Source organism: Protopterus annectens, chromosome 5.part0 (genome assembly GCF_019279795.1).
Source record: "Protopterus annectens isolate FY-2018-M chromosome 5.part0, PAN1.0, whole genome shotgun sequence".
Taxonomy (NCBI): Eukaryota; Metazoa; Chordata; order Ceratodontiformes; family Protopteridae; genus Protopterus; species Protopterus annectens.
In genome coordinates this window covers 1,279,770,552-1,279,793,114 of record NC_056735.1, presented here as the reverse complement: position 1 = coordinate 1,279,793,114, position 22,563 = coordinate 1,279,770,552, and the positions used below count along the sequence as shown (strand labels likewise).

General features: G+C 36.2%; 1 protein-coding gene across 2 annotated transcripts in view; it reads right to left on the bottom strand.

Annotated features, from left to right (window-relative positions):
• The window catches only part of MYH15 (myosin heavy chain 15), a 386,453-nt gene that overhangs the window by 68,830 nt on the left and 295,060 nt on the right, over positions 1-22,563 (bottom strand). For both annotated transcript variants that reach the window (XM_044071103.1, XM_044071102.1), the window contains exons 26-31: positions 17,788-17,964; positions 10,681-10,826; positions 10,490-10,580; positions 9,089-9,478; positions 2,320-2,446; positions 1,499-1,617 (exon numbers count right to left, since the gene is read on the bottom strand). In XM_044071103.1, coding sequence (XP_043927038.1) covers positions 1,499-1,617; positions 2,320-2,446; positions 9,089-9,478; positions 10,490-10,580; positions 10,681-10,826; positions 17,788-17,964 — 1,050 coding nt within the window. The remainder of the gene's footprint in view (positions 1-1,498; positions 1,618-2,319; positions 2,447-9,088; positions 9,479-10,489; positions 10,581-10,680; positions 10,827-17,787; positions 17,965-22,563) is intronic.

Here is a 22,563-nt window from a genome sequence, read left to right as displayed (position 1 = left end):
TTTGATGAAGTAGAAAAGTAGAGAAAGGCATGATATAAAATATAATGATACAATATCATTATGTTAACCAATGGGAAAATCTAATAGAAGAAAAAATTTAAGTTAGAAACATAAGAAATTAAGATTTTTTTTTTGTGGAGACTGGTAATAAATAAATTACCAGTAAAAGAAAATATGTCATATAAAATGAAAACTGAAAATAATATGTTTACATTGTGGGGAAGAGTAAACTACAGAACATTTTTCAGAAATGTAAAAGAGTAGTGAAATTATGTAAAGTTATGCAAAGAAAATTTCTGTGAAGATATAAAATTAGTGGGAAATATGAATATAGATATTATTAAATATGGGTATTTTAAAGTAACAGCAAAATGTTAAAAATAGATGTTTTATCTTCCATGAATTATATGGAATGAAAGGATAAAATTATGTTTAGTGAAAAATGCATTGCAAACAATACTGAGTAAAATCAGATTGTGGTTATGGAAAAAGGAGTGGGGGGGGGGTCTAATAAGAATGAAAATTTGGTATAATAAATAAGATAAGTACGACTATGTAATAGTAAAGGGAAGAAACAGAAAATTGTATATTTGTAAATATCTAGTTTCTGTAAGTAATATCTTGTCAATAATGTTTTTGTATATAAATAAAGGACCTCTACTGTTTTTAATAGGTGCCATGGGATTTTATGCATCCACCTGAGCTGACACCAACTCAAGCAGATGGAACTATGGTTTAACATTTCAAAGGCACACTCAGGAGTAGAGCACCTCTCCCTATGCTGCACTGGAGTGTTAGCAATTGATCTACCTGTTGTAAGAGTAGAGCCCACAGCCTTTTGCATCAAAGGGAAGTGTGCTACCTGTTGTGCCACTGACATATACATATTCTATAATACTCATACTTTAACAAACTTTGAATAAGGCACAAAACATGGAGGCAATTATTGCTCAGTCACGTAATGTGATATAAATAGACAAATATGTTCTATCCTAGGCATTTCTTTTAATTCAGTTTCTAATGTGGGTCGATGCCCTCTTTAGCCTCCAACACTCAGTCTTAAAGAAAAATCTTACATGCAAAGAGGGAGATAAGAAAGCAGCAGCCCCCACACAAATGAAATTCTCAATGTATTAATCATCTATTGGGCTGTCTGTCTGTATCTATCTATCTCTATTTGTCTGTCTGGCTGGCTATCTGTGTGATCTAATCTCTCTACCTGTCTTTCTATTTAGCTGTCTATGTGGTTGTCTATCTACCTGACTGTTTCTTCTAGCTGTGTATCTATCTGTCTCTATGCTGGATTAGAAAGAGAAAAAAAAGCTTAGGTAATTACCAAGTAGCAGGCAAATGTAACCATGTCACTGCTATTCTGTATTGTCACTTACAGAACATCTAATGTTCTCTATAATCTCTGAAACCAGCTTATGCTCCTAATATTAAAGCAAATTATTTTCATTTGACAAGACAACATCAAATAATACATATTGTAAGTTACCTTTGTTTCTTCTTCGAGTTGCTTCTTGAGCTCATCGTTTTGCTGAGTAAAGGAAGCTTTACCCCTTGTTAGCTGACTGATCAAACTTTCCTTCTCTTCTAGAAGTCTGCCAAGTTCACCTGTTGAGGACAGGGTGCACATGAAATGAAATGAAACTCACACAAAACACCATTTAACATATTAAGATTCTGTGAATTATTATGACTGTGGCTGGACTCTAAAAGGAGTCATGTTGTGCACTGTTTTTGATTGATAGGAAATTATTTTATTTGGGCCTATAAGCCCATTAAATCAGGATCTAAGCATATACATATCTTATTATCTGCTCTTCTGGGTTTGAGTATGTACTGCAGGTCATTTAACTGTCATCCAGAAAAGTAATGAATGACTTTAGCTCACCTTGTCACTGGATGCTGAAGAGATGGAATACATACTGATTGTTTAACTGCATTAGATGTCAGATGGAGGGAGAAATGGCATGAGAGATGGATGATGTTATGGACAGAGGGATGGATGGATGAATGGACAGCCCTCACAATGGCACAATATAGTAAGGATGTATTTAAACATATGCTTTAAGCATGTATATACCGTATTTCAGCTCAGAGGAGCACATTTGCGTTTCTTTATGAGATGCAGAGAAAAGTATGAAGAACTGAATGGTGAATTTTGGGAGAAAAAATAATTTTTGTTTGCTGATTTTGAGAACCAGGTAGGCAGAATTCAACTATATCGGAGACCTGGAAAGTGAAGTTCCAAAACAGAATTAGACATTTATTGTCATATTATACATTTTAGATTTGAGACTAGAGAACACTTACCGGCCTCTGCCTGTAATCTGGCCCTCTGGGTAGTGAGATCAGTTACATGTCGAGTCATCTCATCCAGTTTTGTCTTTGTCTCACTTAACTGATCCTCATATGTCCGGAGAAGCTTTTCAGCATTTACCTGAAAAAAAGTATATAAACTTAAAAGAAAGTTTCTGATAGATGAAGTAGCTTTCAACATAAAACTATATTATTATATTTAAACTACATTTATGCACGTTTTGCTGTATATATGTGTGTTCACCAGTGTGTGTGTGTGTGTGTGTGTGTTTGTGTGTCTTGGATCTATAACTATATGAGAGATTTGTACCACAGATGGGGAGTTCAAAACCCACCACTACCATCCAATGTAAAAATAAGAGTGCCAATCAGCAGACAATAAACAGTAGGCAGATGGGGTTTGAATCCCACCATCATCACAAATGGGAAAATAACTTGGTTGACAGAAAGATGTGAGAATTGAACCCTTATCTGTCTGTCAACCAAGTTATCTTCACAACCTGTGATAAGCTTTTGGGCACTATTCCTAGCCATCTTTCATGCCTACTATCAAATACCTTCACATTACTGATACATTCACTTTCTGCCCAAAGATTAGGATTCTAAGATTTCAAACTATAATATGCTGCCCTATACTGAAACACATGTTGGAGTGCACACCTTCAACAACCTCTTAGATCATGGAGACAGCCACAGTGTCACAAAGCAAACAGGCAGTCTTCTTAACCCTTTCTTAATGAGCTCCCAAAAGAGTGTAGCATCACACCGTGTGCATTACTTTTTTAATCCATAACATAATTCTGTATGAATTTAATCATCTGATCTAACTGTTACCACAGTCATCTTCTCAACTGTCTTCTGTAGCATGTTGTTGTTGTGTCTTTCAGATTTTCCCGGTTAGGGGTCACATACACATTTTCATTTACATCTCTGTTTACTGGGTATGCATTCTGAAGAATGACAGCTGCTGACACCCTGCTCTGAGGCATAGACGGATAAAGCCCTGATTATGATTTAAATGGCTCGAGTCAAAATAGCATCTCTGGCACTGGAAGAGCCAGGCAGAGGAGTGGGATTGAGCAGCTTATGCTTTCTCAAACATCCTTGGGAAGAGGGAGTTGGTTTCCAGAGAGCTGATTGCTCCTATGCAAGCAAAGGTTTGCATATTACTAAAGGCTGTAGATGGGGACATGGGCTTGTTAATCCCAAGTTTGTGACAGTAGCCTACAAGGATGCACTGGCGGGGGGGGGGACAAACACATGCAGGGGAGGACATAGGATACCCAGTGATGAGGCAGTGCTCATGTCAGCCAACTAAGGTTAAGGGTATAATGGAAATGCCTTCATAGCCTTGGTCCTGAAAGAAGGGGGATTCACAGAGGAAAATAGCAGAATGTAGTTCCCTGAGATGAGTATGTTTAGGATTTGTCCTGAAACATGAACGGCTCCTCTCTTCAGAGCTGAAGCATGCCACTCAGGCCTCTAATATGAGATTATTCCACTCATTTACCACTGGAGATTTGGACACAGGCAGGGGTGCATTTGCCACCATGACTGCCTGGATTATCACCCTCTCCTGTTGGATTTTGCTTGTTGCTTAAGGGCCTCCTGCAATGAAAATGACTTGGTTTGTTATCTTTGGGGTGAGGGTTTGATAATTAGCAGACAAGAATGGAAAAAAGCATATAGGTAAAAAAATGACAACTGACCATTATTGAGGAAAACCTCAAGAAAGATTACAGTAACACAAGACTAAAATAAGCAGTGACATAACATTTTAAAATGACACTACAGAACCAGTGTTTACATATATTTTAACTTAATGGGAAAAGTGTTGCAAGACATGAATCAGTTTTAGTCCATTATATTAACTGACACTGTTAGAGAAATGAGAGTAAGATTCCTAAACACCACATTACCAGCACTACTACACAGCACATATTGCTAAAGGAAGCTTACCTGATTTGCACTAACCTTCTACTATAATATACAGCAAATACTGTTTGTTCATACAGAAGAGGGGCTGCAGGTTTCTGCCCTGCCACACTCCATAACTTTGTATTGTTCCCTCACTAAGACAGTAGGCCCTTCTGAATACTGACCGTTGAACAGTTTTATTGTTGTACTATTCATTGGGAGGGGCCACTGTGGTACCAGGTACTTTCTAAGCACCAATTTCACCTGTATGAAAATTGTCTCCAAGGTACAATTCTAGAAAAATTTGAAAGTTTTTACTGATATGGATTTAAAGGATAGGTTACTTTTTAAGGAGAGTTTATTTATCTTAAAGTTTGGAACAATGACAGTCCGCGGTGGTGGTGCTGCGGTAGCATTGTCATCTCACAGTCAGACGCTGTCTGGTTTGATTCTCAGCTAGAGCGTCTTCTGCATGGAGACATGCATGAATGGGCGTACCTTCGTTGAAGGTTGTGCATCAAGGCTGGTAACTCGGCACGTAAAAATCAACTACCAATCATTAGCGGACCAGAGTTCCGCTGTGGCGACCCCTAACCGGGAAAAGCCGAAAGACACAACAACATGAAACACTGACACCTAGTGGAGTCAACTTAGAATGTAATTGGAAAATGTTTTTATAGGATGTGTGGGATTAGTTATAAAGTTTAATTGCTTAATTTAATGGAGGTTTTGATTTGTTGTTTTTAATGAAAGCATGTATTTAAATATTTAATGTGTGTTTGTTCTTTCACTCTTGAAAGTCTTTTAGCTAAGGCTTTGGAGAGTGTTTTACAATAAAGTTTTGGGTCTTTATATTGGCCTATGTGGTCTTTTTCGGTTTTTAGTTTTTTGTTTGTGGCTACATGTTGGGTATAAGGGTATAAAGCATCATAGTGACAAAACAGGCTCGTACAATTCTTGAAAAAAATAGATATCCATTGCTGTACTGCTTAAATGTTACCAAAAATCTATAATACTATGTAAATAAATCAAAACAGCTTAACTGCATATGGAAGGAATGAAAAACTATTTTAAAAAGCGTTAGTTTTAAATGAAAAATAATTTTCATCTATTTGCACTGGCATATAAACCTTATTGAAATTAGAAGCTTAAGTAGCAAATTAAAATCTACTCTGTTATGCCATCATGTTCCAGTATGGTATAGCAGAATAATTTAGGATATGTTGTGAATTATTTTTGTTTTCACATGTCCTTCACATAGGTATTAGTTATTTATCTTGTGACATTTTTTAAAATTAAAGTTAATGAATGCCACATGGATGTGTGTGTGTGTGTGTGTGTGTGTGTGTGTGTGTGTGTGTGTGTGCGTTTGAAGTTTATGTATGCACAGAAATTGACACACCTCCTGACTGTATCATACTACTGGTCATAATCCTTAATGATGGTATACATTCGGTTGCACCTCCTGAATCTTATTTTGGACATCTGAAAAACTGGCAATCCTAACTTAAAGCAATTTAGGAAAAGGTTGTAAAGCACATTTAAATAAACAGCTCTGAAAAGCTACCTGTACATTCATATAAACTGCACTTATTGTACCTTTAAGTGGTGAAACAATGTATATATTGTTTTAAGAGTCATCGGAAAGTACTCTAATATGACGTATTAATATCAGCAAAGCTACCTGTACATTAATATAAGCTGCACTTATTGTACCTTTAAGTGGTGAAACAATGTATATATTGTTTTAAGAGTCGTCGGAAAGTACTCTAATATGACGTATTAATATCAGAAATGCTTACCATCCGTTCATTCTCACATTAAAAATAAGCATTTGTTATAGCACTAACATTATGTATGCAGTCATGATAGACATAAGGTATTATCTTGTCACTTAAAATATAATGCACAAATATAGTACATTAAACAAAAAAAAATGGAATAAAAATGAAATAAACAGTAATGTGCAACAAAAAGCTCATAGTGTCTAACAAAATGACATACAGTATTAAGATGATTTCTTACATATTATAATAAGCAATGTTAGCATTCACAAAGAACGGAATGTGTATTGTTAAGAAAGAAGGAAAGGGACTACATTTTCACATGAACAACAACAGATATGCACAAACATCCTATACAAGCTATATGACACATGATCCAAAATAAACAAAAAGACATGCAAAGAGCATTTTCTAACTTTATTAATGTCTCCCAGAGTGGATATAGTTAAGGAAATAATGGATCTTCAAAGGTGAGAAAGCCGAAATCCTTTGACATCAGGTTTCAAAACACCCGTTATTCATTATTTCCCAGAAACGCACTCCCTGTCAAGCTTCATTGCTGACTTAGGCTGGGGATAAGGTCATTAGAAATGAGCACAGCTGTTATACTTATGTTGTGATTGAATGTACTGTTCGGTAACAGCTGTCTTTGACAGCCTTCCTATAAGTATTATTGATAGTTCTGTAATGTAGGTTATGTAATCCAGCAGGCAGACATGGCTGCATAGTCATCAGTGCCATGTATTAGTATCTATGTTGTATCGGGTTTATATCACATAATCGAACTTTCAAAATATCAAACGCCATAAGCACGAACTTGGAAGTTCAAAATGTGATAACATCAAAAGCTCAGAACTGCAATTTTTTTCCCAGGGAAAAAATTTGCTGTTACGAGAAACACACACACAACACAAGCACACCAAAAACTATGTCTAATGTGGGGGGCTTAAATATACCAACTCTGAGATCGCACCACAGTAGAGGAAACAGCGAAGCCATTGAACGGCCCACTGAATTCTTGCCCTGGGTAAGAATTCGATGTTCCATGGCTTTGATATTGTCAGCATTCGAGGTTTCAGATTCAATGTAATGCCGTTTGATGTTGTGCGGTGTCACGGTTATGATACAAACCCATTGTATCTATGTCCAAGTACATTTTCCTGAATCCCAGCCATTTTATTCATGCATGTATGTTTGGAAATACAAGAATAGGTAGCAAATGATTTAAAGGAAATGCTTTGGTCACAACCGTTATAAAGGAACAGCTGTAGTACAAATTTCTGTTTATGTGTAACATTTTGTATTGTGTTAGATAAAGCAAAGGTTGCAGACTGTTAAAAGGTAATCTGTATAGCATTTAACAACAATAGCCTATAATAAGAATAAGCACACATTTTTCTTTGGCAAAGGCTAAAACAATAAAAATGTATACAATCTATTAAAGACATTGCAAAAAGTCTAAAGCGCATGTGTTTTGCTAACCCAAGTCAAACAACAACATGCAAACCAAAGAGAAGTAAGCCTTCAGCAGTAAGTGTTACTACAGTTCGACATTATAACATACAGTACATGACATTATAACATGCAGTACACAACATTATAACATGCAGTACACGGGTTGTGGTAAAGTAGAATCATACAAGATATCAAATAACAACAGTATGTATGCTGTTAAACAGAATGCTACAGAAAAGGATTTCGTTCATATCATGTACTGCACAGGAGTTCAGAAAAGCACCTAAGAAGATCATAGTAGCACATGTGTAAAAGGAATGACCTGTTTGAGAGTGTTTAACTCACTGATACCCACTGGCAGTCAGGTAATGAAGAGTACATCCTCATATTCCTCATTGCTAGCAGGTTGGATCTGGAGCACACAGTCACATAAAATTAAATGTGAGGACTGAGCACTAAAAAGTACAATCAGTACTGTTGGTATAAATGAGTTACTACTGTACATAAGGGAAGGGTAAACAATGCAGCGATGCACAGGTACCATATGTGTGTTGAGTGGAGAACTAATCAACTCTCAGAGCTATCACCAATGAGCTCATTTCCAAACTACACTGTCAAGTCAGAAGAAGAGCATATCATTGGTACCTAATTTTGAAGGCTTCCTTGGGAATCCAAAGGGGTAAACAGGAATGGAGTTAGCATTAAAGAATTTTGGAGTGCTGAATGTTTCACTGACAGCGCAGACAAAGATCAAGGTCAGAGAAGAAAAACAAACGTGAAGGGACAGGAAATACATTAAAATTAACTGGAGTATAATGGAGAAAACACAAAGGAAGCTTGGGATATGTGCAACTAAGTATACAAGGACCTCACTGACTATCTGAAATATTGGTTACAGCGTGCTAAACTGGTTTATTCAGCTTTCTGTCTCTTCTTTTCACTAGCTTTTAGTAGAAAAGCCTGTGTTAATATCAACCAAAGTATCAAAATGAATCCTTAGCCATACTAAATGGGGCCTTATTGATCAGTCGCTTACTCTAAATTGTAAACTTTAAATACATTATATATTCTGTATCTAAATATTATTTTATATACCATGTCTAATTTGTAGTGTTTCTTTTTGGGTGGAGACAAGAACATTCAAATTACTTTATCTGCATTTAAAACTGATCTATATTGAACAACTAAATTCAAAACGACTAAGCCTTAACTTCACCCAGACGAAATGTATGTGACTATATACCCTGATAAATACCATCACCATAAATAAACATACACAGACTAATTCCCAACCCCTGTAACCGGACTCAAATTTCACTGACTTTCCTTATCATTTGCATTTTCATGCATACTGCATTTATTACATTTATTGCATTTTTTTCTGTTTCATTCATCCTGGTCCTCTACAATTAAATGACCTCAGTATGGTGGAATTTATAAAGACCACAACATTTAACAGCATAAATGCTAACTGTTGATAAAAGAATAAGTTTTGATTTTTGGAAGAGAAAGTAAAATATTATTTTATGCTTAATACTATAAGTACTAGTAAGGTGCTCAGTTCCTGGAAACATTTGTTGACAAGTATACTACAGCACATTCCTCACCTTCCCTTTAGTAATTTGTTCTACACTTGAGCCCAGGTCGTCTACCTCCATTTTCAGCTCACTCTTTTCTTTTTCTAGTTTCTGTTTTACTCTCTGTAGGCTATCGATTTGCTCTCCAAGCTCTGAAACGGAGTCAGAATGCTTCTTCCTCAGGGCAGCTGCAGTGGCTTCATGATTAAGGGTAGCTTCCTCAAGGTCACGACGTATTTTCAGATATTCTAATTCCCTCTTTTTGTTCATTTCAATTTGTGCAATGCTCGCTCCGCCAGCCTCATCTAACCGTTCGCTCAGCTCTTCCAGCTCCCGTGCCAGATCGCCTCGCTGCTTCTCAACCTTAGCTCTTGCTGTTCTTTCTGCTTCAAGTTCTTCTTCCAGTTCCTCAATACGAGCCTTGTGAAAAATTAAAAATCGTTTTTAGATTACATTAATATTTAAAATTAACTACAACAAAAATATTAATAAACCAGGATACTTTTTTCTGACATCAAGTTTCTAAAAATAGCAACTTTATTCCTATCAAATATTGCATACTACTGTAAATGATACTTGTCTTCCACATGTATTCCACATTCATCCGAGTGATCATGCCTGTAATGCTTGTTGCAGAAACCCATGTTGCAAAGTCTTAAAGAGTTTTGAAAGAGAATCATGTGGATATTTCAGAAGGAAAAGAAACATTACTCATATAAAAAGTGTGAAACCTTTAACAATTATCCAAATGTCCCTAGATCATGAGCTTTCACAAAGTTTATAGTCATATATAAAAAAAGATGAGTTCTTAGTTTACCTCTTCTTCCAAAATGCAGCCCTTCCACAATGCAAATTAAAGTGCAAACATACTATCCAATCCACCTGATGTACAGCTTGAACTAACAAATTTAAACTTTTCTGACACAAAATTAGATATGTTATCATCTGGTTGTGATGCAAAAACTGAACTAGAGACATTAAGCACAACCACTATGTCTGCTTTATAGCTGATGTCAAAGAACAGAGTGCTCAAAAATTAGTTTCCAGACTGTTTATCTACAAAACTGTCTTTTTCACTATAAAGCAGATTGTTCTGCAAGTTTGTAGTATGGTGTATACACACATGAATTCTTAGACATGGGTCAATAAATCAAGGGCAAAGTCAGTATGCCTACTGGATTATTTAGATGGCACGATCAGCCATTTTTGGGAGGTAAAGGTATAAAACTTATAGAAATTGAACAACAGATAGGCTTTATGCAGGCAGTAACCAGAAGTCAGGTTGAACCCTTCATCTTCAAACTGTGATTCAACATCAGTGAGAATTAAATTCAGAACATACTTCTTTTCTTAACCATACAAAAGTCAGCATACATGAGCAGAAAGTGAAACATGAATCCAGACGAAGGACAAACTTAATGACAGACTTACCAGAAGTTCTTTTATTTTCTTTTGTAGTTGGGTCACTATGACTTGCTCATCTTCTATCTTGGAGTTGAGCTGGTTTATTTCAAACTCCTTTCTGTTTCAAATGAGACAAAGAATACCACAAAGTTAGTATTTGGGCAGAATGTACAAATATTTACAGTTTTACAAAAATGCAGTCATGCAGGATGTCTTACTTCTTCATGCCTTCCTCCAGTTGTTGCTTGTCATTTTCCAAATCCATGATGCTCTCCTGAGCCATCTTCAGGTCTCCTTCTAGCTTACGTTTGGCTCTCTCCAGGTCCAGTCTGATCTTCTTCTCTTGCTCAAGAGATCCTTCAAGCTTTAACAAATACAATAAGGTATAAATACATAGCAAGTGCCTGACATAAATGAAAACATGAAATAAACATTTTACAACTGCAGTAATTCAAATGAAAACAGAAATCGCAGTTGAATTCATCTCCATGCTTGTGTGGTATAAAAGTAGCTGAAATTATAAATTCTGAGAGATACACAAGTACAAGTAGTGGTACAATGGACGAGCAGGCATGTCATTAACCCATTCAAGCTTATACTGCCTTTTTGTATACTTCTAGTTAACACCCAAAACTCTTACGGCACCCAGACCTTTTTTGTGTCTGGCTTCTATAACTAAGTGCCTTACCTTCTAATAATGAGCAGTATTAGAAATAGCAAGGACATACTAACAAAATGACACTAAGATTGTTAATCTATGATGACCGCAGTATTAGAAATAGCAAGGACATACTGAGAAAATGACACTAAGATTGTTAGTCTATGATGTCCGCAGTATTAGAAATAGCAAGGACATACTAACAAAATGACACTAAGATTGTTAAGCTATGATGTCTGCAGTATTAGAAATAGCAAGGACATACTAACAAAATGACACTAAGATTGTTAATCTATGATGTCCACAGTAATAGAAATAGCAAGGACATACTAACAAAATGACACTAAAATTGTTAATCTATGATGTCCGCAGTATTAGAAATAGCACGGACATACTAACAAAATGGCACTAAGATTGTTAATCTATGATGTCCGCAGTATTAGAAATAGCAAGGACATACTAACAAAATAGCACTAAGATTGTTAATCTATGATGTCCGCAGTATTAGAAATAGCAAGGACATACTAACAAAATAGCACTACGATTGTTAATCTATGATGTCACCAGTATTAGAAATAGCAAGGACATACTGAGAAAATGGCACTAAGATTGTTAATCTATGATGACCGCAGTATTAGAAATAGCAAGGACATACTAACAAAATGACACTAAGATTGTAAATCTATGATGTCCGCAGTAGATAAATTAATCACCATTTGGCATGTATTATAAATATTTTCATATTTATGTTCATATTTTCATAACTAGGAGACCTACATGCTATTGAGTGGTATGATAGCAGACGAGAAAATTCAATTGATGTCTATTTATATAACAATACAGAGTTGATACAGCTATTTGTTAGTAATGATGAAAATAAGCAATATTTCCGTATATACTAACTACTTCAAAATCTAAGGATTTACTAACTATTGCATGGCATCAAGTGAAACTGTAGAAATAGTTGAAGAAAACTGTCATTGTTATTTGCACTGTAAGCAGGTGAATCTCGGCATCTATGTTGAAAACATAATGTAGTTACGATCATAATTCTTTGTAGTGCATGGAGATTAATCTTCTCAATGTACTACAAATTAGTCAAAATTAAGGTTTACAAAAAAGTGATGTGTTTTGCTGGTGTTAAAGTTGGTAAAGCAGTGGGGGGGGTAGCTGACATTCATACATATTCCCTGTGTAAGAGAAGAAGTTTAATTCAAAAAGCCCTGTGCAGTTTAGTAGAAGGCAGGTAGAAATGGAAGTTGAAACTAAGCCATTTGTACCTTCTGTTGCTGCTGTTTTCTTGTCAGCACTGTCTCCTTTTAGTGCAGACCTGACCTTCACAATGCTTAGAGTGATGCTTACTAATTGTCAGGTCAGGTCTTGTGCTATAGCAGCACTGAACCACAATGCCATTTGTCTATTTTATGATTCTAATCAGGGAGTTCCATACACTATATAGTATTTATGAAAAAAACTATCAATGCATGGACTATTATCACTGTAAAGATACTTGTTACCAACAGCATTGCTATTTGTACAGTTCTAATAGTTGTTACTGTTCAGAAATTTCTCACTCTCAACAAAACTAAGATAATGCTCTTTTCAAATATCAAAACCTCAGACCCTTTGTCCTTATTTCAACTACATTCATCCAACAATATCAATATAGCCCCAGTATCACATCCTAAGCTACTCAGCGTCACAATTGATAATAACATGAAATCTGATAAACACCTATCCTTAATCATAAAAAAGTTCATATAAATCTAGGCTCTCTATATAGACTCAAACCGTTCCTCATGGACTCCACGATACAATCTATTCTCAGGACTCACTTACTCTCTGCCTTACTTAACACTTCTCCTATCTTCACCAACTTGAAGAAAACAGACCTAGCAAGACTCGATGCCTGCTATAATAAAATTGCCAGATTTGCCACAGCTCACAATATAGATCTCAATCACTACATTGCTCTGTACCAACTAAACTGGCTAGAGCTACCCAACCTGCTAACATTCACCCAACTTATGGCGGCCCATAGCATAGTTTAACAAACCCGACAAGTGCCCAGCACTCCACAACCTACTCCAACCTCAATCTAATAAAAAACACTTGAGATCCTCTGACAGATTTCTTCTATGACTCACAAATGCTAATAACTACTATGGAGATTCTCTCGATTCAAATCAGATCTCCAAGATTTGGAACTCAACCTCCCAGCAAATCCCAAGTAATCCTAATCACTCACAGTTCAAAATAGTTCTCAGGGCTCACCTAGCAAAGTCTTGGCTTTGATCTTGTCTACCTCCTGGCTGATCATCAAATTCATGATGACCAGACCTCTTCAGAATACATAGAAACAATTAGCCGTCTTTTATACACCCTTATTAATTGTCAAATGCTTAAAAACCCACCTTCTTAAAGGTATATACAATAAACATGACAGATCAATCCATAAAACAATAGGTACATATACAAGATTACTTACAATGTTGCATAAACACAAATGAGTCATAAACAAATCTAAAAACACCCCACTTATAGTTGTAAGCCTACGATAAATGTTAAAACCCATAGAAAAAAATTTTACCTTATATAATAAAAGCAGCTTTTAATTTAAGTATGGGGCTGATAGAAATGCCATCATTCAACCCTGGATAAACTGTTGCTTGAGACTGGAGATGCCATCTCAATAATGAGGAGGTCCGAGAGACTGAGGAATCAGAGAATGTTTTTAAAAAAACAACAAGGGTATGAAGATGTATACAACTTGACCAAAGATAAATTTAATATGCTGAAAAACATTTGTGATAATAGTGATTTGAGGGTTATGAATCCTGATAAGGGCGGTGGTCTGGTCATCATGAATTTGACTGATTATAATAACAAAATGTTTACAATGCTGTACACTGGCACATATAGGAAGATAAGATTTAATGAAATGAATATTGCATACAAGAAAGTTGATGTGATACTTGAAGAACTAGTGCTTAATGACCAGATAACCTTGGAAGAGCATCATTTTTGACAGTGAAAAACCCTAGAACCCCAACCATCTTTGGAGTGCCTAAAATACACAAGGATCTGTGTGACCCTCTACTTAGACCTATAGTTGATGCTAAAGCTTCAAAGACCTTTCCAATCACCAAATTAATAGACCAACAGCTTAAGCACATATTGAGAGACCAAGACTCATGGAATTTTTTGAGCAAAATTTCAAATGACATATATTTAGAGGACCTTTTATTTGTCATGACTGATATAAGAGACTTATTCTCAGTTATACCACACAGTGTTGGCATTGAATGGTTCTGTTCCTACCTTTGTCAACATTCAGATATAGGACATGACCGAATTTCCACTATTAGAGCTTTGATGGAATTGGTCTTGGACAATAATTTTATTACATTCGAACACCAACTGTTTAAATAATGTAGGGGGGTGGCCATTGGGGCAGCATGTGCCCCCATATTTGCAAACATTGTTTTGGCATACTGGGAGAATGAATATATTGTGAACTGTCCTTTTTTACACAAATGGTCTTTTTATGGGCGATATCTGGATGACATCATTATTTTTCAGAGAGGAAGTAGGGAAGATTTGGAGAGGTTTTTTTGCATTCATCAACAATAGCACAGACTTTCTTGAATTTACTATTAATATAGGAGAGGATTTGGTTATTTTTTTAGATATCACTATTACTAAGGATAGAGCAATAGGTGGATTTAATTCTACTATATATAGAAAGTCCACCCACGCCAATACATTAATACACTTTAATAGCTGGCACCCCCTACATCAAAAAAGTCCCTCACCAGAATGGTGACCAACATAGTAGAATTCTTGGTCCAAACTGAAATTTTGAGGAACATGTTGCTTAGAAGAGGGTATCCAGAGGCATTTCTTAACACCATTTTGTGTGAAGTTATACAAAAAAGAGTTACTGGAAATTTTTTCCCTTATTAGGGTCTGCAAGGGGCACCCTGGATAGCAATAAAAACAAGAACAATAAGGATGGAAGTGATTTTAATAAGGCAGTGGTCCTGACATATAACAAGCAATTTGTGGTAATAGGTGACATCATTAAGAAAAACTGGAGTATATTTGGGATAGATCCTGAATATATAAATATAGTAGGGGGATATCCATGGATTATATATAAAGAAGATTCCAGTGTAAAAAATATGTTGGAGAAAGTAAAACACTTGAGTTTTAATGGAAAAATGAGGAAATGTGGACACTGTCCGCAGTGCAAATATGCGATATAAACCAAAGAGATAGAAATGCCTAATTATCGTAAGCATATATTATATAAAAAATTCAATTGTAATAGTAAGGGGGTCGTGTACCTGGCTTTATGTTCAGAATGCCCATGTTTTTATATAGGAAAAACCAAGAACCCCCTTAGAAGCCAAGTTTACCAACATTATTATGATATATCTAAAAATGACCCTAGGAATGCTTTGGTGGGGCATATTTTAGAACATGAGGGGCATTCCTTCAAATTCTTAATTATTGATCAAGTTGAAATAGGAGAAAGAGGGGGGCGGTTAAATGATTACTTGGAAGCCAAAGAATTGAGATGGCAGCTCCAGTCTCATGCAACAGTTTATCCGGGCCTGAATGATACTATTTCTATCAGCCCCATACTTAGATTAAAAGCTGATTTTATTATATAAGGTAACATTTATTTCTATGGGTTTCAGCATTTATCGTAGGATTACAACTATAAGTGGGGTGTTTTTAGATTTGTTTATGGCTCATTCGTGTTTATGTAATGTTGTAAGTAATCTTTTATATGTACCTATTGTTTTATGGAGTGATCTGTAACGTTTATTGTATATACCTTTAAGAAGGTGGGTTTTTAAGCATTTGGCAATTAATAAGGGTGTATAAAAGATGCTGGGTAATTGTTTCTATGTATTCTGAAGAAGTTTCCATTTATTGAAACAAAAGCGATAAATAAATACAACTGGTGTAGATCAAAAACTTGTCTCCTTTCATTTGTGGATTTATCGAGTTTGTGTGGTGTGTGCTTCTTTTACAGATTTGTATATCTGTCTAACTCACAGCACTCCAAGCATTTCCTGTTCTATCCACTATATGTAAATGCTTTGATATTATTATGTTTCTTTAACTATTTTTTTCTTATGTACAAGATAAATCCATCTGTACTTTTGACTGCTTTATTTTGTATCAGCTATGTTCATAGGTTCACAGATTTATGTTATATTTTTTGTAATATTCTGATTTTGTACATGTAGGAGGAGCTTTTCTCTCCTGGCCTCCGCTGAAAATGGGTATCTGCCCAGTCAGACTATCCTGGTAAACAAATGTCAAACAAATAAAAAAATATAGCTTTTTTAGTTGATTTTTCAGAAAATAGTCTCGAATGCAAGGATTTATGTAGACTGCTAGAGGAGTGACATTCCGAGCTGAAAGAGCCTTCAGAAGTTTAGGATAAATGATAAAGGGAAAAATATGTAACTCACGGGATTTTCTGGTTAAACCTCACTTTAATTGCCAGTTGACTGGCTAAACCAGGATCATTGTGCTGTATAAGATGGCAGTCATTAGCCTGATACATGAGTGTTCTGTTGTAGGTATTGTTAAAAGTGCCTTTTGTGACCATAATAGTGCGCTACTGGTCACAATCTGAATTTACAATACAAACACAATGTATTTTTATATCAAGTGTACTGCAACAGCTAGCATATTGTCATTACATTTTAGTTTCCAAGTCATCCTGTTCTTTAAAGAGCAGCTACTCCTAAAACACAATTACTTGTCCCAAAGTTTATTTTCCTAACCACAAAATGATCCCTACACTGCCACGTTTAAGTAAAGCTTGACTTAGTTGTTGCTGCTTCTGTGGCATTTCTGTGCTGTTCATCTTCCTCAGTGCAAACATGTTTTTTTGGAAAGGATATTTTGCTGAATGAGGGTATGATTACATTGACTTTCATTTGATATGCCATTGATAAATATCTTGTAGTATACACACATGACTGTAAGTATGTTGATACTCCCCAGAGTTTTTGTATCCCCTTTTATTGTTCCTCAATTCCCTTGTGGGGAGCAGCTACTCATCACCCACTGACTATTCAACCCCTCTGATTCTTGGCATAGAGGGGCTTGGTGCACAGGAGGAGGCATTGGGGAATAACTGGTCATCATTCTGCAGGGAGTGATTTGATTTTCTTCTGCTCCTAACTTCTACCATTGTTGATTGCAGGGTATGATGTTAGGATTGTGAGGCTAAGCTATGCTACAGTTGCTTGTTTCCTTATATCCATTATGCCTACTTTAGGAATGATGGTGTCCTAGATAGACTTGCATTCTGCAGTCTTTCTCTCTCATTCTTAGGCTGCATCTGCTGTCTGACACACAGCTGTCATTTCTACAACAGGATACATACAAACCCATACAATCAGCCACTAAGTTCCACCCTTCCCTAGCTGACCTATCTATTTCCTTGTTAATTAACTGATCTCACATTATTTTAGTTATTATCAAAGATTCCACCTTTAGGATACGAAATTTTGATTGGGCATCTTTCATTTAATATGTAGGTTAAATCGGGCAGATATATTATTTGTAGTTGCAGGAAGACTAGAGAAACATTTATTACCACTATGAACATGAAAACAGTTATGTAAAAGCTTACATCATCTACTAGCTGTTCCAGCTTAGCCTTTGCTTTTGTCAGCGTGTTGACTTTGTCTTCTTCTGCTTGCAGGTCATCCAAAATTTGCTGGTGTGATTCTTGCAGAGCCTTCTTCTCCTTTGAAAGTTTTCCAATTTTGTCATCAAGGACTGTCATCTCTTCTATTAAGTTTTTGACCTATTCCAAGATTCAAAATAAAATATATTTAATTTATTCTGCTATTGTTTAATTTTGCATGTCAACAGTGATGTAATCTAAGGTAATATGAATAATCTGTCATTTAAAAATAATAGAAACTTGATACATGCTTCAAGCTGAATGTATTTTATAGCTGTTTTCTGAGCACTGTGGTAGCTAATCTTTAATAGTAAAGATAAGAAATTCACACAGTGAGACTTTTAATTACATTACAAGTCAGGCAGGCATTTAAATAAAAACTGTGAGTGCATGTGTACATATATATGTATATTTAAAAATACATGTGTGCGTCTGTGTGTGTGTGTGTGTGTGTGTGTGTGTGTGTGTGTGTGTGTGTGTGTGTGTGTGTGTGTGTGTGTGTGTGTGTGTGTGTGTGTGTGTGTGTGTGTGTGTGTGTGTGTGTGTGTGTGCGTGTGTGTGTGTGTGTGTGTGTGTGTCTATGCAGGTGTGCATACATATGTACGTAGTATGTATTTAAATGTATTTGCATATATCTCTATATCTAGCTACATATGCTATATGAAAGTTGTATGAGATATCACTGCATGCAGAAATGCTGGTGTTTTTCATCACCAGATACAGCTGGTTGAATTATGTAAAAGCAAAGTGCATTATATCAGCTGCTGCATAATTCCTGTATTTTCCCCTTTTCTTCATGTTTGTGTGACACTAGAGTTAGTATATTTCAATTCTAGTGATATGGAGGTAGTGCTCCCACATCAGGGAAAAGCCCCACCATGTAAAAGGAGCTTTTTTTTTTCTTTTATAATCTCGAATGTACCCTGTTGGTTTATATTTGTGATTAATTCTTTCCTTTGGTTTCAATTGCTTAATCGTCAGTGAGTTTGTTCACTTTATGTTTCGATCAAACTCACAGATGATTATTCATTATAAATTCTTATATAGAAGGATAAAACAAAGGTGTGGAGTAAACCACTTCTCCTAATGCAAAAATGGATTAAAACAAGGGTAAAATAGCAAAGTCGGAGAAATGGAACCAAGCAGTCGGAGATCAGTTAATTCTGTTGTAGATGTCACAAGCTGTTGAACTTGTGATAAGACAAAATCCAAACTCTCCAAATTAGTTGAACAATTTATTATAGAAAGGAGTTAGCGCTTTCACCTATTCAGGCTTCATCAGACTCAACACATTAATGCTGTATATCATTGAATATATACTTCAAAAGGTGGGAAAACAGAGTCAATAATGCAATTAATGAAATTGCTAGCAATTGAAGTAACTATCAACAAAGTGAGACGCTAACATAAGCAGCCAATTCATAAAATAAAAAGAGGCAACATGCAAAGCTCTTATATAGATAATATTATCTATGAGAAACCAAATAAAATGATAAAAATAGTAAAATTCACTAAGTCAGTATATAAATCACTAAGCCAATGTATAAAAAAGGCAATGCATAAATACTTAAAAATATATCAAATAAGCATACACATAAACATCACAACATGTGATCTCAAAAACAAAAAAAAAAAAACAAGTGAAAATCACAGTACAACTTCTTTTATAAGAATAGTATCCATATATGTCCCATATTCTGTAATAATTTGTGTTCTATGTTCATTTATAAATCTTTAATCTTCTCATTTTCAGGAAAGGTTTCACAGATACCTTAACGTTCAAGCCAGGTGGACTGTCAGATCTGAATTTCATTATCCAAAAGTTCTCTCTACCTTCTGTGTGTGTCCTAATGTCCCCTCCCCTACTAGTGGTGTTAATGGTCTCTAAAATCCTAAAAGTAAAAACATGTAGGGGACCATTTTCAAGTACATGTCTGGCTAGGGCATTGGTTTTATGCACCATCCTGATGCTGTATAGATGTTCTCGTATACGGTCTCTGAAAGTCCTGTTGGTCTTGCCTACATAGAAAGAACTACAGATGGAACAATTGGCAAGATAAATAATGTGTTTAGTCATGCAATCCCCATATGCAGTAAGAAAATGTGAATAGTTGGTGACAGGATGTGTAAAGGTAGAACTTGTGCAGATATAGTCACAAAAATTGCAATGTCCACAGCTGTGTGTCCCAGTGAGTGGAACAGTAGATGATGGAACTACAAGTCTCCTATCACAAAGTAATCTTTTTAAGTTTTTCTTGTTCCTGTATCTAAAAACTGGAGCATCACCTAGGATGTCTCTAATATGAGAGTCTACCATAAGGACCCTCCAATGGGTCTTGACAACATCCTGAATGTCATGTACGTCAGTGGTGTAGAAAATGGAAAAGGCTGTCTGGTGTGTAATGGTGGATTCAGTCCGTGGTAATTGAGTAATACCAGAGGATGAATCCGAAAAATATGGAGCGGCACTACCTGTTCTCAAATCAGATATTCCCTCCGTGCCCTTGAGTATGTCATGTGTTGTATAACCACGATGTAATAACCTTTCATGTAAAGCCCTCATATCTTGATCAAAGCCAAACTCACTGGGATTGTACCTAGAAACTCTAGTAGCCTGTCCCTTAATGATGTTGTTGAAAACATAAGGGGGATGCATGCTAAAACGATGTAGTAAGGTGTTCATGTGGCAGGGCTTCCTAAAAACTCCAGTATTGATTATTCCATTTGGTAATTTCTCAACAAAGATATCTAAAAAAGATATCTTAGTGGTTGATGTCTCGTGGCTAAAACTCAAATAAGTAGTAGAGGTATTGATAGAATTAATAAAGTTCAATAATTCTAGATGGTCACCCTTCCATAAAAGGAAAAGATCATCCACAAAGCGTCTGTAAAATGGGACATGTTTGATAAAAGCAGGTAGGTATATATATATAATCTGTGTGTGTGTGTGTGTGTGTGTGTGTATATATATATATATATATATATATATATATATATATATATATATATATATATATATATACACATACATACACCCATTCACAACCCCTTTTCCCATCTCTCTCTCTCATATATATATGTATATATATATATATATATATATATATATATTTAAAATAGTTTTGTGTGTGCGTGCGTGCGTGCGTGCGTGTGTGTGTGTGTGTGTGTGTGTGTGTGTGTGTGTGTGTGTGTATATATATATATATATATATATATATATATATATATATATTAGGTATAATTAGCAGAGGTCATTCATTTGGCAAGCCTGGACAATTTTTCTCTAGCTGGTTATCTTGCCCTTATGCCTTGTTTTGCATTACATTGAGCTTCTGTTACATATATTCATAGGTTCATAGGTAGGTACTAGGCTATCTGTCCGAGGGCATTTATAAGCCTAGCCAGAGTGTGTCGGCTTTCGCTGCCCCATTGATTAATTAACTGATCCTCTGTCAAGCAGAGACAATGAAATGATCCCAGGGGTGTATTTTCTGTTACCCATCCACTCGTCAAGGTTTCCCTTGGAGAGTGTTAGTGAGGGGCTCTGCCTGATGTAATATGGAATTTTGTTCTATACTCCGTAGTCTCTGTGACAGGAATCTATCCTTCCAGCATGTTCTATTTATTGTTGTGGCAAGGTTTAGCTCACTAGAGCGCGTGGCTCACAGTGACTTGGATTTCTTTAGGTGGAGCATGTCCATCAATTCTGAGTTGGACATGGCTTTGTAAGTCAGGCAGAGATCACCTCTGAATAAGCGATATGCCACTGAGTGCAGCCGGAGTTTTTTCAGTCGAGCTGCATAGGACATATGTTTGAGGCCAGTAATCCTCTTGGTGAGGTACTTTTGTGGTCTTTCCAGCTGTTGGAAGTGTCTTGTGAGGTACATCCCAAATGGGGTATTGTACTCTATGATGGGTCTAATGAGTGACAAGTAGAGGGGCACTATAACCTCTTTATTTCTATATGCGAACCCTTTAGTAATTAGATATGCCACATAGAAGGATTTCCTAACTACTTTGGCAATATGATTGTCAAAGCAGAGATTACTATCTACCTGGGTCCTCAGATCTCTTATTACCTCTTCTGTATTAAGGGGGCTGCCACCTATGTGGTATTTCGTGGGTGTTTTGTTTTTCCCAAATGGGATGACTATGCATTTTTTGGCATTTAGCTTGAGTCCATGACTTTGACACCAGGTGTCCATCTCAATAGGGCCCTTTTGGAGGATGTCCGTGTCAGCCGGAGAGTCAATTATGGCTCCCAGTTTGCAGTCATAAGCGAACTTGGTTAGCCATAGTCCTCCTGTGTTTGCCTGTACTTCTGAGAAGTATATGCTGAACAGTAGGGGTCCCAGGACTGAGCCTTGTGGGACACCACTTGTGACTGGTTTAGAATCGGACCTGGAGCCCGCTATTCTTACTGTGTGAGTTCTGTCTGTAAGCCAGTTGGCAACCCATCTCGTGACGTAGGGGTTTATGTTCAGGCTGGTGAGTTTTTCTGTAATACCCGAGTGGGGTATGGTGTTGAAAGCCTTGGTGAGGTCAAGGTAGGCTGTGTGAACCACCTTTCCCTTGTCTATGGCCTTGGTGACTGTCTTGAAGAAGTCAACCAGGTTTAATAGGCATGATCTGCCTTTAACAAAGCTGAACTGGGTCGTGTCAAGTGTTTGGAGGTTCCCAATGTCTTTGTTAATGAGTTCCATGATGATGCACACCATA